At 38.9% G+C, this 15,822-nt stretch overlaps 1 protein-coding gene across 1 annotated transcript in view; it reads right to left on the reverse strand.

The window, feature by feature from the left end:
- The window catches only part of LOC108676219 (fat-like cadherin-related tumor suppressor homolog), a gene marked incomplete at its 5' end in the record, with an annotated part of 106,901 nt that overhangs the window by 17,770 nt on the left and 73,309 nt on the right, over positions 1 to 15,822 (reverse strand). Inside the window, 4 exons of the mRNA XM_047883212.1 lie at positions 5,934 to 6,978; positions 8,464 to 9,636; positions 9,918 to 10,175; positions 12,062 to 12,202. Of these exons, the coding sequence (XP_047739168.1) occupies positions 5,934 to 6,978; positions 8,464 to 9,636; positions 9,918 to 10,175; positions 12,062 to 12,202 (2,617 nt within the window). The remainder of the gene's footprint in view (positions 1 to 5,933; positions 6,979 to 8,463; positions 9,637 to 9,917; positions 10,176 to 12,061; positions 12,203 to 15,822) is intronic.

A 15,822-nucleotide genomic window follows, 5' to 3' on the forward strand; every position in this document is an offset into this window, starting at 1 on the left:
CGTGAACAAAGGAATCTCGTGAAAAAGCAAACGTGACGCAAACTACGACCTGTAAATTCCCCTAGACGATACCGCTAGTTGTGTTGTTCGGCTTTATTTGCTCAAAATCCTGAAGCCAACAATGAATGAATTATTTGTTCAAATGCATGTATTGCAGATTATGTTGTGCGCAATAATTTTATAAATAGCCTTAGTTCTAACTTAATTTACTGAAATTGTTAAACTACAGACGGGAAGTACAATAAGAAATGAGTATACGTAAGACGGAACCGCTAATTATGAACGTATAAAGTAATCCAAGCAAACTTGTGTGCGCCCACATATACAAGTCAGGCACGATATACAAGTCAGGCACGATATACAAGTCAGGCACGATATACAAGCCAGGCACGAGCTGCAGGAACACAAACAACATAGCTCCACATTAGGGCTGCAGGCGCACACAAATAAATTGTGTCTCTGTACTGCGAGGAGGGAACCTCCATGGCGTTGCGCTCTGTGGGCAGATTTGTTGCGTCTTAATTTATCTCAATAGTTTTTCTGTTATTATCAGAATATTGCTTGTTTAAGCCCAGGAAAGTTATCAAATGAATGGAGATATATTGATATTAGACATCTTGATAGTTAAGGATCGGAATTGCAATGCATCTGATGGCATTTTAATAAAGATCTGTAATATGCTGATCGAAGACTCTAGCCTGAAACTGTTGTGGATGATGAAATTATAGATAGCAAACGGAATCCTGAAATCACAGCGACTCCGATATAGCCGGATTAGTCGATATGGACGTAGCAGCTCATTAGACCACAAGGAATAGCTACGTATAGGTAGTGCAAAGCCGTTGTAGCACGTGGAGGATACGAGAGTTGGAGGAAAGTGCACAGAACATCACATGTCTTGCCTGCCAACTCAAGAGAAATTGCAGCCATGTTGTAGGTCTCTTATGGAGAGCCTATAGAGAGCCTCGTGCCGTCATACCACTTGCAGCTGGTCACTTATGGAAGGCCTCGCGCTGCCATACCACTTGCGGCTGACCTCTTATGGAGAGGCTTGCGCTGCCATACCACTTGCAGCTGACCTCTTTTGAAGTGCCACGTGCCGTCATACCACTTACATCTGGCCTCCTATGAAGAGCCTCGCGCAGGCACACCACATGCATCTGGTCTCTTACGGAGAGCCTCGCGCCTCCATATCACTTGCAGCTGACCTCTTATGGAGTGCCTCTTGCAGTCATGCCACTTGCATCTCTTCCTTGCCTCAGCCTACCCAGAGAATTGTGCTGAAGCATGCAATAAATTGTACGCAATGCCTGCGATCAATACGCTAGTGAAGTGAAGAAGGCAGCGTGCAACTTTGAAGTTCCCAGAGGGCTCAATGTTAAAGATTTACCAAAGTGCTCAGCGCTCGCTATCGTTCTCCCTTTCTTTATGCAGTTCGCGCCAGATTTTTGCGAGTGCATCCTTGCAATGTTTCTGTGCAATGAGAGTTTAAATGACGACGATTGTGTGCCGCTTGGCGGTTCTTCGACCACCGTTAGTGAAGACAAACTGCTTGTGAGATGCAACTGTAAATGGCAGAGAGTCCGCATTGAATCGTTCCTCTATCGCGTGACCAACAAACAGTTTTTCCCCAGACTTGATCTTTTACGACGCTACTGCACGCATTACACACGGACCTGATTAAATAATTCTACTGTGGCCATACAACTCTTATGATAGTAGTCTTCCCGCCTATTTTGGCTCCAACAAAGATTCGCTGACAATGGACGATGTTCCATCAGATTTAATTCCAGGTTTAGATTAAATCGTTATGTTAAGACGAGCCATTGAAAGAATGTATGAACTAATGATATTTTCAGGAACTTCACACCAGCATACAAATTTGTGCTGTCAATACTTTTTTTTCGATGTAACAAAAATACATGAAAAAGGACGCAACCGGATCAATTTAAAATTTTGTTGCGTCTAAATAATATTTAGCATGGAGACTAGTCGCATCAGTATTGATACTTCATAACGTAACAGACAACTGCCTCTATGTTTTGATGTACCAACTCCCGTCGTTGATGCTCAGTTGTTTTTTAATGAAAAATTTTCATTTTAATTTATTTCATATTTAATATTAACTGATTAACCCATTTCTTTCGAGTGATGACTTTAATTGATTGCATAAACTACCCAATCCTTGGAAGCACTGTTAGTAGAAATTAACGAACATCATAAAATATAATAAAATGTCAAATAGATATAAAATAGCAACTGATGATGAATTATATAATTATAATCAGATACACCGGAATAAAATTCATTATTGCTTCGATTTTTTTTATAAAATATTTTCATGCGGTTTCGCAAGAGTGAATATGTAAGCAACATGTATAAAGTATATGTGACGCTGCATATAGGAGATCGCTCGTGAGAGGCTGGTCTGAAGAGAATTTGTTACAAGGGGTCTTAAAAAGTGAGGATAAAATGGTTTGGAAAAAATTCGTTAGATTTTTTGCAAGGACTTTGGTCTTGCCTACAATTTTGATCATTTTAAAATCGTAAGTAGCAGGAAGCAGTTGGCTCAACATTTATTTCGCAAATCAAAAAGCCAGTGTTCAGTGTTTTCTTGCATGTTTCATGTCACGCCGCACAATGTGAAATTTCCAGATGGTTTCTCAGTTTTTTTAGAAAAAACTCAAGAATAATGAGTTTGGTGCAATGACGAATAAATTTTATTCTTATTGTAAGAAAAAATAACTTTGCTTGACACTAGAGTATCATCGTTACAGGGAATGGAGCCTTATGAATCTCTTTTTGAAGTTAGAATCAAGTGGGATAACGTTAATTTTAGTTAACAAAGAATTGAGAATTAAGACGAAAGCATTCCAATTAAAATTCTTATCGTAAATCTGTCTCATATATAAATTAAATTGCAACTCACGAGTCTAGTGTCGAAGTTATTGATCTTGGCGTCCATGGAGTATACGTTAGGTTTGCTGGAGCCGTTTGCTTTAGCGACGTGATGCTGCGGGCCAGCGCAGTTGTTGCCATGACAGCCTGGACGCTTGCCCCGACAGTAGATGACCAGAAGTGAGAAGAAGCCCACCAGCAGCAGGGCGCAGATCACCCCTACTACTGTCGCCACCTGACGCGGTACGGAATGAGAGATGATGAATATATAAATGAACTATAGCTTAAATTAACCAAAAACTTAAGAGCAAAGAAAACGTCAGCAAAATGGACAAATCTAATTAAAAAGTTTTAGAGACTAGCTTCCTCACAAGTTCAATTCGTCATCTTGGAAAATTTCTTATAGAAAATATTCAACTGAAATTACACTTCGAAAAAAACCTTATCGTTTTTATTTCTATATCATGATCAAGATTAGTTTTGAATTAGCGTATATCTTCAAAGAAATAATTTTTGATCCCACGTCAGGCAATAATTTCCCAATTAAACCATTCATTGAAATTATAATTTAGTCGGTATAAATTTAGGAATCACTTCCACTATTTTTTATGCGATAGATAGCGATAGCACCAAACTTAAATTAAAGACAACTGTTATAAAATAAAGCATGATAAAATAAATTAAATTTCGGCCCAAATATTCACCTCCTCGAGTTGCGGGACGAGCGGCAGAGTTTTGGTTTCAGAGCAAAACTGGCCAGTGGAGTCACGCCGGCAGATGCAGTTGAATCCTCCGTACGTGTTGATGCAGGTACCGCCCTGCTGGCATGGGGCTTCATCACATTCGTTGATATCTTCATTGCAGTAAATCCCCTTGAATCCCCGGCAATGACAGATGGGCCCAGCATTGCTTTCCTCGCACATGCCCTCGTTGAGGCAAGGGTTGGGGCTGCAATAAAGAAGCTGGCAGCGCGAACCCGACACATGCGCGGGACATTGACACTTGTAGGAGTATCCGTCCCGAATACAAATCCCGTTGTTGAGGCAAGGAGAAGAGGCGCACGGTTCTGTTGCGATCTCGCATTGTCTTCCCTTAAATCGTGACCTGCAATGACATTTGAAAACGCCGTCTTTTTCGGTGCACTCGCCGCCGTTTAAACACGGCAAGCTGCTGCACACTCCAGCATTTTCGAGTACCTCAGGACAAAAGGGCACTGTGTTGTGCGACCGCACTAGAGCCGACGATACCGTGGACTTGACATCGTTTATGGGCAGCGCCTCTTTATTGAAATGCGGATTGTCGATACAGCCTACCAGATTCCTGCTCGTGTAGTCTTCGTAATGCCAAGGCATCACTTCAGCACCAAGAAATATTTGTGAAGCGACTTGCACCGAGGGCGGGCCACTGCATAGTCAGAGTATTGGATGGCGTTTAAATTGGAAAAGTTCCCTTAGTTCAGCTGAACGAAATTTTCTCCCAGGGGAGGTGAGCGTCGCTGTTGCGTTGGACTCAATATAGAGGCAAAGGGCGCGATCTCCAGGGCAAAATGAAATATTTGTAAACTAGATGATTATTTTAAAGGAAATTCTGCATCTTTTTCTTTGAATTACTAAACGCGATTACGAATTTATAATAATAAATCAATTGATTGGTTTTCGCATGATATTGTCCATGATATTGCAGCGATAGTGCTAACTGCATCAAAATGAAGTTTTCCAGATTAACATGAAATAAAAATACTGGAAAGTACAATTGACAAAGCGCAAAACCGAGAGTGAAGCGCTAACGTTCCAAATACAGCAAGAAATCTAAAAAAACTCAACTAAAATATTTAAATAATTTAATGTCCAAGCAATTTCTCAGAAGCATTAAGCCAGCTGCACTTGATTTTGTGATTAATGATGGTCACTAAAACGGTTATCAGGGTTAAGGCTGAGTTCAATAATTAATGCACCAATGTCACAGCTCTCAAGTGAAAATCTTCTTATTTGAACGTATTCTATCAGGAACTTTGTTAACGAGACCATAGCCAGCTTTTTGAGCTAGACCCTTCAATATGTATGTGGTTTCATCGTAGGACCTTTGTTTCAATGTCCGATCACTTCACACTCACGGCAATGGGAATTTTCTCTATGGAGACGTGGGCAGTATGTCTACCACGCACGAATGTGTGTTTAGGCATTATTCATTTTAATACATTCGCTTAAAAACATTTGCTTTAATAAATTCGCTTTAATGCAATTGCTTCAATACAAAGATTTAGCGAAGGGCATTCGACATACTCTCAAAAGGCAGTACACCTCAGGTAGTGAATCTCTTTTATCATTTCAGATTAAACATACAAGAATTAAATTTCCAGGTCAGAGAACTTACAAACAAATATAATTTTTTAAACAGACAATTATTGAACATCGAAATATTTATATTATATGAACGAAAAATTCCGACATGTCGCTAAACACGATAACGAGTAATTATTGTCCTACGTCAGTCGAGATTCACGACGCGCGAGGAATATAAGGAATAAAACCGATTGAATATTTTGCCTACGGTATAGAGGAATGTGATGCCTGCAGTCGGGAATGTGATGCCTGCAGTCGGGCAGTCGGGAATGTGTTGCCTGCAGTCGGGAATGTGTTGCCTGCAGTCGGGAATGTGTTGCCTGCAGTCGGGAACGTGTCGTCATTTCAACACACCTATTCATGGTTCTTCAAGATCATCGGCTTTCAATACTGCGATTTGTTGTGTTTTGCAAACAACTGTTCACATAGACCTGCATAATGGCTGCGGCGAAAACAAGAACATAGTCCCAATAGTCCCAAGAGCCGGTTGTATTTCACGTTTTAAATATAAATAATAAAACTTATTTAATATATATTTAATTTTATAAATGTAAAAGAACAAGATTAATGTCTAAATTTGTTTGCCAAGCTCTTTCAAGATAAGATTAAAAAGCTACAAATTAATTTCTTATGAAACATCGAGCAAAGGTTTTTTATTAAGAATTAAATTACAGGATGCTTGCCCTTGCTTACCCTGGTTGAGCTCAGGATCAGGTTCAGGTGGCGGCAGGTGCTGCAGGTTGAAGGTGTTCAGCCTGCCCATGACGATGTAGTCTCTGCTGTACTGCGGCAGCGTCTCGGCACAGAGCGCGTCCCCGCGAGCGTCGTAGAGCTGCGTTACGCTCACCACGTCCGTGCCGGCCGCGCCCTGCTCTGAGCCTGCCGTCAGCAGCGCCGGCGCAGCGCCGCGTCCTGCGCCGCGTCTCTGCAAAATGCAGTTGAATCCTCCGTACGTGTTGATGCAGGTACCGCCCTGCTGGCATGGGGCTTCATCACATTCGTTGATATCTTCATTGCAGTAAATCCCCTTGAATCCCCGGCAATGACAGATGGGCCCAGCATTGCTTTCCTCGCACATGCCCTCGTTGAGGCAAGGGTTGGGGCTGCAATAAAGAAGCTGGCAGCGCGAACCCGACACATGCGCGGGACATTGACACTTGTAGGAGTATCCGTCCCGAATACAAATCCCGTTGTTGAGGCAAGGAGAAGAGGCGCACGGTTCTGTGTCGATCTCGCATTGTCTTCCCTTAAATCGTGACCTGCAATGACATTTGAAAACGCCGTCTTTTTCGGTGCACTCGCCGCCGTTTAAACACGGCAAGCTGCTGCACACTCCAGCATTTTCGAGTACCTCAGGACAAAAGGGCACTGTGTTGTGCGACCGCACTAGAGCCGACGATACCGTGGACTTGACATCGTTTATGGGCAGCGCCTCTTTATTGAAATGCGGATTGTCGATACAGCCTACCAGATTCCTGCTCGTGTAGTCTTCGTAATGCCAAGGCATCACTTCAGCACCAAGAAATATTTGTGATGACTCTAAGTTGAGTTCTTCGTTGCTGCCTGGTGAGGTTCCCGTGGAGGTGTGAGTGCCGTCGATCACAAGATGAGCTTGCCGTCTGTTGTGTGATAAAGCGACGTGATGCCACAAGGAGTCGTTCAGCGGCGGTGACGACACCGAAGTGTAGCCCTGCCCGCTGCCCAGCTCCCAGCGGTAAGTTACACGGCCATCTCGGAGCTGCAATAATAAGCATGCAATTTGAATATATGAATAAAATAAATATTATAAGCATGAAATATTGAAATGCAATAAGAAGCATGCTTGCTATATATAAGGCAATAGTCAATATTCTTTTAGACAGGTAAACTATTGTCGGGAAAGGCTGCTTCATTCTCTTAATTATATTTTCAAACATTGGGTAGAGTACAGCAGAAGATCTGTTTGGTAAAAATAAGAGATAAGTTAGGAATTGTAGTCCAACTCCTGAGAGGCATCACAGAAAAAAATGCTGAATATGAAATGATTCTCACATAATCATATAGCCAGCTAATAAATCTGACCACAATTAAAGAGACTCCAAGAGAATAGCCAAAACTTAAGCAACTGGTGGCGAGAGTGAAATTCTGGAAGTGAGTTATTCCTGCTACCGTTAATTTAGATATTTTGTTCACAATAATTTATATGAGAGAAATTATTGAGCCTAGTAAATAAAAATGGAACATCTCGCGGAATTATAAAGTGGAAAAAGTTTGTTCTTTTTTAAATTTCTGTTTGGAAACGAGCAAAGTTCTGAAATATATTTTTGCATTAACATATTTTTAATAATGTAGAAATAAAATTTCACCACTTCCCAGTTTTCTTCTACTAAAATTTTTTGGGATTTTTTTAAAAGATTTTAGAAGCAATTTCATCGGTTAGTATAGAGAAGACAGAACAAGTTTAGTGGTGAATTGGCCAAATCAAACATTTTTATGCCGACTGGGAATAATTATTTCACATTTCGCTGAGTAACATTTTTTCAGTGTGCATCCGATGTAATGATGGTCAAATACTGCATATGATACGCCACAATATAAATTAAGCTTTATTCCTTATTTGAGGTTCACTTCAGCGAATGCTATGTCATTTCTTGTACGTGTTAAACATGTTTTTGAAGAGCATTTGACTTGCGACCAGTATTAGATAATGCCACCTTACGCTGAATTTTAAATGAGGTAAATGCATTACGACGCTTCTGAAGCAGTGCTTAAGCTTATACAATATACATGTCGTGTGAGATTAATGAAGTAAAAATCGGCGGTTATTTACTTCACGTATGAAATCAAAAATAAGTAAAAGTCATTCCGTTTCTAGACGCTAGTGAATTAACTAGTATTGGTGAAATTATTTTACATTAAAATGTCTGAGAATTAAGTTTTAGATTAATTTAGATTTAGATTTATTTTCGCAGTAGTAAACGTTGATTTATGGGTAAAATACTCAAAGTATAAGTACAAGTATAAAGTGAAATTTTTGTTCCGGTGAATTTGTCACAAATGTTACGAAACTGAAAATGCTGGAAATGCAGAGTTACTTAAATACTGGTAGTAAAACCCGTGGAGTTTTCTGCTGTTCAATATGTCGAGGGCTCAGTTCTTTACTGTACCTAAACAATTTGCTGTGATGTGTTCTATTTAATAGCTAAAAATGTTTACAAGGAATGATTCACGAACAAGCACTCACTTCTAGACTACAGTAATCGATCCGTCCCGAGATGAAGAGGAGATTTCCGGACGGATGAGAAGTTCTGAACCATGTTGAAAACGTGAAGTTGTCAACGAAGGATGAGCGAATGCTGTATTGCACAAAGCCTTTCCCTTCAAATGACAGCGGGCTTGATGGAGAGTAGCACTGCGGAGTAAATTTTTTGCCTGAACATTCGGTAGCCTTTTTGGAGCAAGTGGTGCCTACGAACCCCGTAGGGCAGCGACACGAGAAACCGCGATCGGTTTCGCTGGGTACACATTCTTTGAATTGTGCACAAGGCTTGAACGCGCATTTGTTGAGGACTTCATCACAAAGACGTCCCGTGTATCCCGCTGGGCACACACAGACGCCTTTGTGAATGTGCTCCACAGCGATGAAATTGAGAGCCTCCGTCGAGACGACAACGGGCGTGTCGACCAAGTCGATGAGATCTTCGCAATGGCCATTGCTGCAAGTCATGTCATGGCACAAGTTACCTGCGATGCGTACCACGCGTAGACCCAGGGTGGACTCGAAAACACTCACGTCAGACATGAGTTTGTTGTACAAATCAATTCTGGAATAAAATTGTTTTCCAAATGGCTTTTTAACACAAAAAAGAACGCTGATCTCGGAAGATTGTTCCATCTCTGGAGCCATTTTCATCATTAAGCCTTCACTACTGGCGTCATCCTGCTGGATGTTGTTCCCAGAATTCTGTATGCTGAGGATCTGTACAGCATCGTTGTTTACATTTAGAGCATTAGAAATGCCACGAATAAAAGTCCGTCTGAACGATAACACAAACTCATTGAGGCTCGCCCCCGACAACACAACAATCAGACCATTGCTTATCATTTCATCTTCGACGTATCGGACTAGCACTTCAGCAGTCCCCGAAGACTGGAATTTCCCGTCGGACGCGGTGACTGCAATGTCGTACTGGCCTGCTAAAAGTGCTTTGACGGCGTGCAACTCTCCCGTCTCGAAGTCTATTTTGAATAATCCAGTCGCGCTGTTGTTGGACAAATCGTACGTCAGCTGATCGTAAGGGTCCTGATCTGAAGCCCGCACTAGGCCCAGACTACCTCCTCGATAATCGTCGGTTGGTAGCATCGCTAGAACGTGCAACGGCCGTACCACAGGTGGGAACTTCGAGGATTCTACTACCTTTAAAAAAAGAGAACAACGCCCAAAATAAATCTCAGTGATTTTTATGGCCTCAAATGGAAACTGATCAATGCAATTAAACCACGCATGTATTCAAAATCCAGAGCTCAGAATTCCTTATTCAAATAGCTTTGAATTTCAATAATAACTTTGCTGGCATATTCTACATTCTTCAATGTTTACAAATAGTTATGTCAACCAGAAACATAAGACTATTGGCATTTCATGCTAATTATTGCGATAAAATTCCGATTAATACTCTTTCTAATCCACGATCTTACTTGGACAATGAGCCAGACATCAGTATGAAGATGAGGTCTGCCGTTGTCGTGCACGCGAACTTGCAAACGGTAAACTGGAAGACCTCGTTCGGCAAAAGACACCGCTGTCAACAAATCTCCATTTTGCGTGATCCGGAAATCCCCACGTGAATTGCCAGATAGCAATTCGAAGGCAAATGGTCCGGCATTGCCACCGGAGTTTCCATCGGCGTCCGTAACTTTCAGACGCAGGAGACGTTGACCAGGCGGCCGGTCCTCCTGTGACAGCGGTGGAACGTTTTCGTGTTGCAGTTCATGGGAAAAATCAGCGTTGCAAACCTCGAACGGTCTTTTAAATTTTATATAAAAGTCTGAGTTGAGGATTTGAGCGGCAAGAAATTGAAAATTTGAATTCGTAGTCCAATTCGAAGCGAGTACCAATTTTTTTCATTTATGGGTAATCTCCTGTCTCTTAACAATAAAAATTTCAATTCTATGAGACAAGCCAAATAGCAAAGATGTGACTGCAGAGCAAGACGGTGTAAGAATTTGACAGTTTAAATATTTGCATTTATCAATGATGTATTTTTTTATTTCTAAAAATGATGAGAAAATGAAACATCTTAACTGTGGGACCTACGTATAGCTTTAATTCCTCATCCTTCGTTTGTTCATCTTTTAGTTTCCTTCATTTGTTCATCCATTTCAGCCATTGAAATTTTGTTACAAATCATCAAGTACTGATGTACTTCATGTAATCAAGTACTGATGTAATCATCAGTACTGTTAGTACTGAAGAGCTTCGTTAAATTTTTATTTCCAGTTAAAGTCTTGAGTTAAGTTATTTTAAATTTAAGTTCACTTTCAGCTTATTGCAGGAAATCGTAAAACTGAACGATTCAAATACAAAAATTTGCGTTTTAGGCAGACAGACTTGTTCTAGTATTTTAATATGTACATAATCAGGTCAGCTTACACGACGGTCAGTTCACAGGCACAGTAGTATAATGATAGTGACTATTTGTGTGTAAAAAATAATTTATCCCCAATATTATCTAATATCATCAGAGATTCATAGTTTAAGAATCTTCGCAGAGCATTAGAGGAAAATCATTTGAATGTAAGAACTTAAAATTAGTTTATATATAAAGACATGCATTTAAAGATGACTACGAGTGGCCTTGATTAACTTGACGTGATATGTAAAAAATCGTTTTATTTTGATTAATTTTCGTGAAATTTAATGAAATCGCCGTACAATTTAACATCGGACCGCGTGTTTTAATTTACTTGTAACGTCTAGTTGCTAACAGAATTTCTTCACCTGTTTCTAATTGCATCAGAAAATTTATAAACAATGTTTTCGAGCTACTGCTCTTTAGTTTGTTTGAAAAATTTACAGAGGGCGTGACACGTACGTTATCAGTAGCGAATGCTTTTCGAGTCATTTTTAGCAGCTCATGGAGTTTTAGCAGCTCTATATTGAAGGGTTTTCCCCCTTCAATATAGATGAAGCCGGTCGTAAACAATCAATAATAAAACTGTATCTCTCAGGAATCTTGATTTTGAGCCGAAAAATTTATTTCTCGAGACGCAGAGTGGTACAAGATACGTTCCATGAGAACGCATTTGAAAATTTTTATATTAAAATTTGAGATACAACAGATTTTTCCCGATTAATTTAGCCTCAAAACAATCATGCAACATCGTTTCTTGACGGACGACGGCTTTAAAATTGTACCAATTTGCATTTTTAATGAATGCCAAAAACCGAATATTATAAACTCCAGAGGAACAGATATGCAATTTTATTATATAGGATGTAAACTTTTCGAATTGCAAATAAATAAATAAATAATTAAATTCGGCTAAATGTGATAATCTGTTGAAGGTCTTATGAAAATAACCGATTTTTTTTATTATATTCTGCTTAAATTACTAGATAAATTAGACAAGGATAAATCTTTGAATAGAAGAATATCTCGCACCCGCCAATTCCACAGTTGTCAGTTGTACTATGAAATAATATACAACCAGCTTAGTCAAATAGAAAACATTAATGTAAAAACATTATTTAAAAAAATGAGCATCTCTTGTTGCAAAGTAGGTATAGTTTTTCAATTAACAATAAACTTGAATAAAACACAAAAAGAATGGGAAGAAACCTGAATGAAGAGCGTGCGGTTATTGAAGTGGATGACAGGAGGGTTGTCGTTAGCATCCGTGATTTGAACGTTCACTACTGCCGTGCCTGTCCTGGGCGGGCTGCCGCTGTCTGCCGCCACGGCCACTAGCTGATATTCCGCCTGAAATTTATAAAAAAAAACATTCCGGTAAATATCTCATAGGCGGTAAACAAATCCCAGGCCTTATCGGCGTCAAGAAGATAATGTTGTTAATTAATTAGGGTGCATGGATAAATCGAGGAGCCAAGTAATAAGTTGAGTAATGATGGACGAAATATAATAGCTAATTTATTAGAGAATATGAACTTTTCGACGTCAAAGGTAACTCCAAGAGCTGTAGCTTTAATATTTTATTAATGAGAACAAAACTCAGAAATCATCGAAATACCTTGATGTTTACTATGTACATTTTTAAAATACCTATTTAAAAAAAACTTGAGAATTAACGCACAAATTGCCTCCAGACGAATTACTAAATCGTTTATATTTATATTAAATTACATAATAGCATATTTATTATGTTCACAAAATTATCCGATATGACGGAACGAATCCCGGGATAAAATTTTATAAATAGCTTGCGTAATTTTCTAAAGGTTTTTTCTTACAAAAATTGTTGAAAATATGAAGTCATGTTGCTCTTAGAAGACACGACGCTTCGTGAAGACTTGGAACTGCGGATTGCTGGAGCGTCTGATTTTTTGAACAATGAAAAATGGAGCCTTGGTTGATTGTCATTTACGTCATGGTTAAACCACCGGTTGAACCAATAACTGTACTTACTGACCCAATTTGAGAAAATACAAATGGGTTGAAAATTATTTATGACTGACAATATGATTTCAACAAATGTGAAACGAAACATTAACGATATTCTTATTGCTCGATTGCTCTATTATCATTTTGTAATTGAAACACTTGAGCTATGGGTTTGAGTTTATTAGTGAAACAATTTATCTGTGTTTCGGTGCTTCGGTGCGACTATAAAATAAATCTCAGCACCGAAAATTTAATTTATTGTTAGATTCATCAATTTATAAATATTTTACTTTGCAACGTTCCACCAAACGTAGTATTTACTTTTATATTTCAAGGATAAGTTCATTCACCGACATTTTATATCTGACGCTGTGAATTAAAGCTTCAGAACCGAGAACATATTTTTCTGTTAGTAGGAAAAAATAGTGAAATTTCGGGAGCAAACAAAATTCTGAAGACTCGTTCACATTCAGAGCAATTCTTCCGGAGAGTCGAGAAAAATAGAAGAACTTTTACACTCGAATGGTAACAAAATAAAAAAATGAACGGGAAAAATCTACCTGCAAAATGGTTATAGCATAACCAAACAAAACTTTTGTCGATATTTGATGAGAAAGCTAATGACAGGTATTATTCAATTTATTTGAAGTTGAGACTAAATACAACAAAAAATGACGTTTTTCTTGCAAATTCCCCGAGGAAGAATTTTAGACAAAAAATTGATATATTTTCGTTTTTTTTTTTTGGCTTTAAGAATTTTTTCACCATTTTTAATCCGGTACCGCAATTTATATGACTTTTTCGTGTTTTTTTCCATTATTTTGGTTAAAGTCAGAATCAAAAAATTCCACTTACCTTTGAGTTATTGTTCACGTTATGCTTTAGTAACACAAAATAAAGTCAGGGTAATTCTGATGCAGCAAACATGCTAGCTCAGAAATTGCATTAAATCAAGCAAGGCATTTGTTCCTTGACGAGATTTCTTGCACTTTTTACAGGCTAACAAATGGCATGGTATTGAACATACTGCATCTATTTTGCTATAGACTCAAAATGTAAGTAAAAAAAAAATTAAAATAATCCAACTAAATTGCCGATTGTATTACATGGATTGGTAGGATGAACGTGGGGCACGATGATTTTCGCTGCTCGCCGTGATAATGTGGGCTGGTCTAATTATTTAATTATTAACTAATTACTTTAATGCTGGAAACTAATCCTCATCATTAACCCAGCCACGATGATGAGGACGCTTAGTATAACATTTACAGGTCTAAGTGCTCCTCATAAGATCACGAGAGAAGAAAAACACTGGTGAAGAAGAAGTACCCAGGAGCAATGCTAGAGTCGTCCGAATTGTGTTATGCTATTCCATGTGAAATGATGGCTCATTTATGTGAGGAATGAGGTGAGTAATTGTCTAGGCGTGTTTCTTACCAAATTGTTGATATTAAAGCTGGTTCTCGAGACGATTTTGTCATAATTAATTTGCCATTCGGTGTAAGGGTATTGGTGAACGCTGGAAGAGGAAATAATATCTTCCTAGAACATGCAAAACCATATATCCATTCTAAATTTTCTGCTCTAATACTAGCTTCACCAAGCTTAAACTTTAAGTTTTCCAGTGCAGCCGGCTAAGTTTTTTATTTTTTCATGGCACTTCGTTCTGTGCTCCAATTATTCGCTGCTAGCGCAGGTCGTCAATCAGGAGGATCGTGCGCCTGGCTCGCCAGGAGTAGTTCGCTCGTTCGAAAAGCCATTATGGCATGCGGCGTGACCGGTGAATCAAAATTCGATAACCGTTCAAGCTTCAGTTGCAATCTGTACTCCCTAGGGGAAAAACTGAACAATTTCTCTTTATGTGAACGCTCATAACGGGAAATTGGGGGCCTGACGCCTGGCATCAACTTACATTGGCAGAGAGTGAACTTCTCTACATGAAGAGGATGAGGAATATGTTAGTTTTTACGTCTATGTAAATACGTGATCATCTCTAAGTAATTCATTACGTCGATAGCCTAAATAATTAATTACATCTTTGGGTGAGTTTTGGTTAGAAGTTAAAGATGAAACAACCGAGCTCGTTTCGGAGTAAAGAATTGCTGAAAGTTACAGGGGTATTCTAGATGATGGACCCAATTTAATAAATTCGTATATATTCAAGTATGAATTCAATATGAATGATATATATATAAATTGAAAGAGAATTATTCAAAGTTTTTGTCAAATATTTATATGTGTTCAATATGTACCGCTTGTTCTGCACGGCAAACATCTATACTGTAGCCAAACTCGTCCCGCACACGAGAAAACATATCTTCTGTTACCGAGTGCACCGTAGCAGTGATACGGTTCTTCAGATCAACCATAGCTGCTGGTAGAGGCGGGACGTAAACATCTTCCTTGACGTAACCCCATAAGAAATAATCACAAGGTTAATCTGAAGAACCGTATCACTGCTACAGTGCACTCAGTGACAGAAGATATGTTTTCTCGTGTGTGGGACGAGTTTGGCTATTTAGATGTTTGCCGTGTAGCACAAGGGCCTGACGCCTGGCTTATTTAACATTTATTAATATTTAAAAATTGAATCTTTATCTTTAATATTTTTCTGGAATCGTTCTTTTGAAGGTATAATAATAATATTATGTATATACGAATTAATTAAATTTTATTCATCATTTAGAAAAACCCTGTACGACAAAGAGAGCTGATGGAATGGTTCCCAAAAGAGCAGCGTAAATACGTACGTTACCGCCTGTTCGTCAATGCACCACCAACAAAGAAACAAAATGAGACGACACAAGTGTAATAGGAATAGAAAAATTAAATGATCAACGAAGTGCTTTATTTTCTCGTCACTTCAATGTCAAATGAAGAATAAAGAACTAGAGATGTGCACAAAAACATTCACTAATAGATCAGGGAAAGCTGAATAGATGCCTTAAGAGGGAAAATTACTTGAATAACAAATTTTCATA

The sequence above is a fragment of the Hyalella azteca genome, unplaced genomic scaffold, assembly GCF_000764305.2.
Source record: "Hyalella azteca isolate HAZT.00-mixed unplaced genomic scaffold, Hazt_2.0.2 contig12280, whole genome shotgun sequence".
NCBI lineage: Eukaryota > Metazoa > Arthropoda > Malacostraca > Amphipoda > Hyalellidae > Hyalella > Hyalella azteca.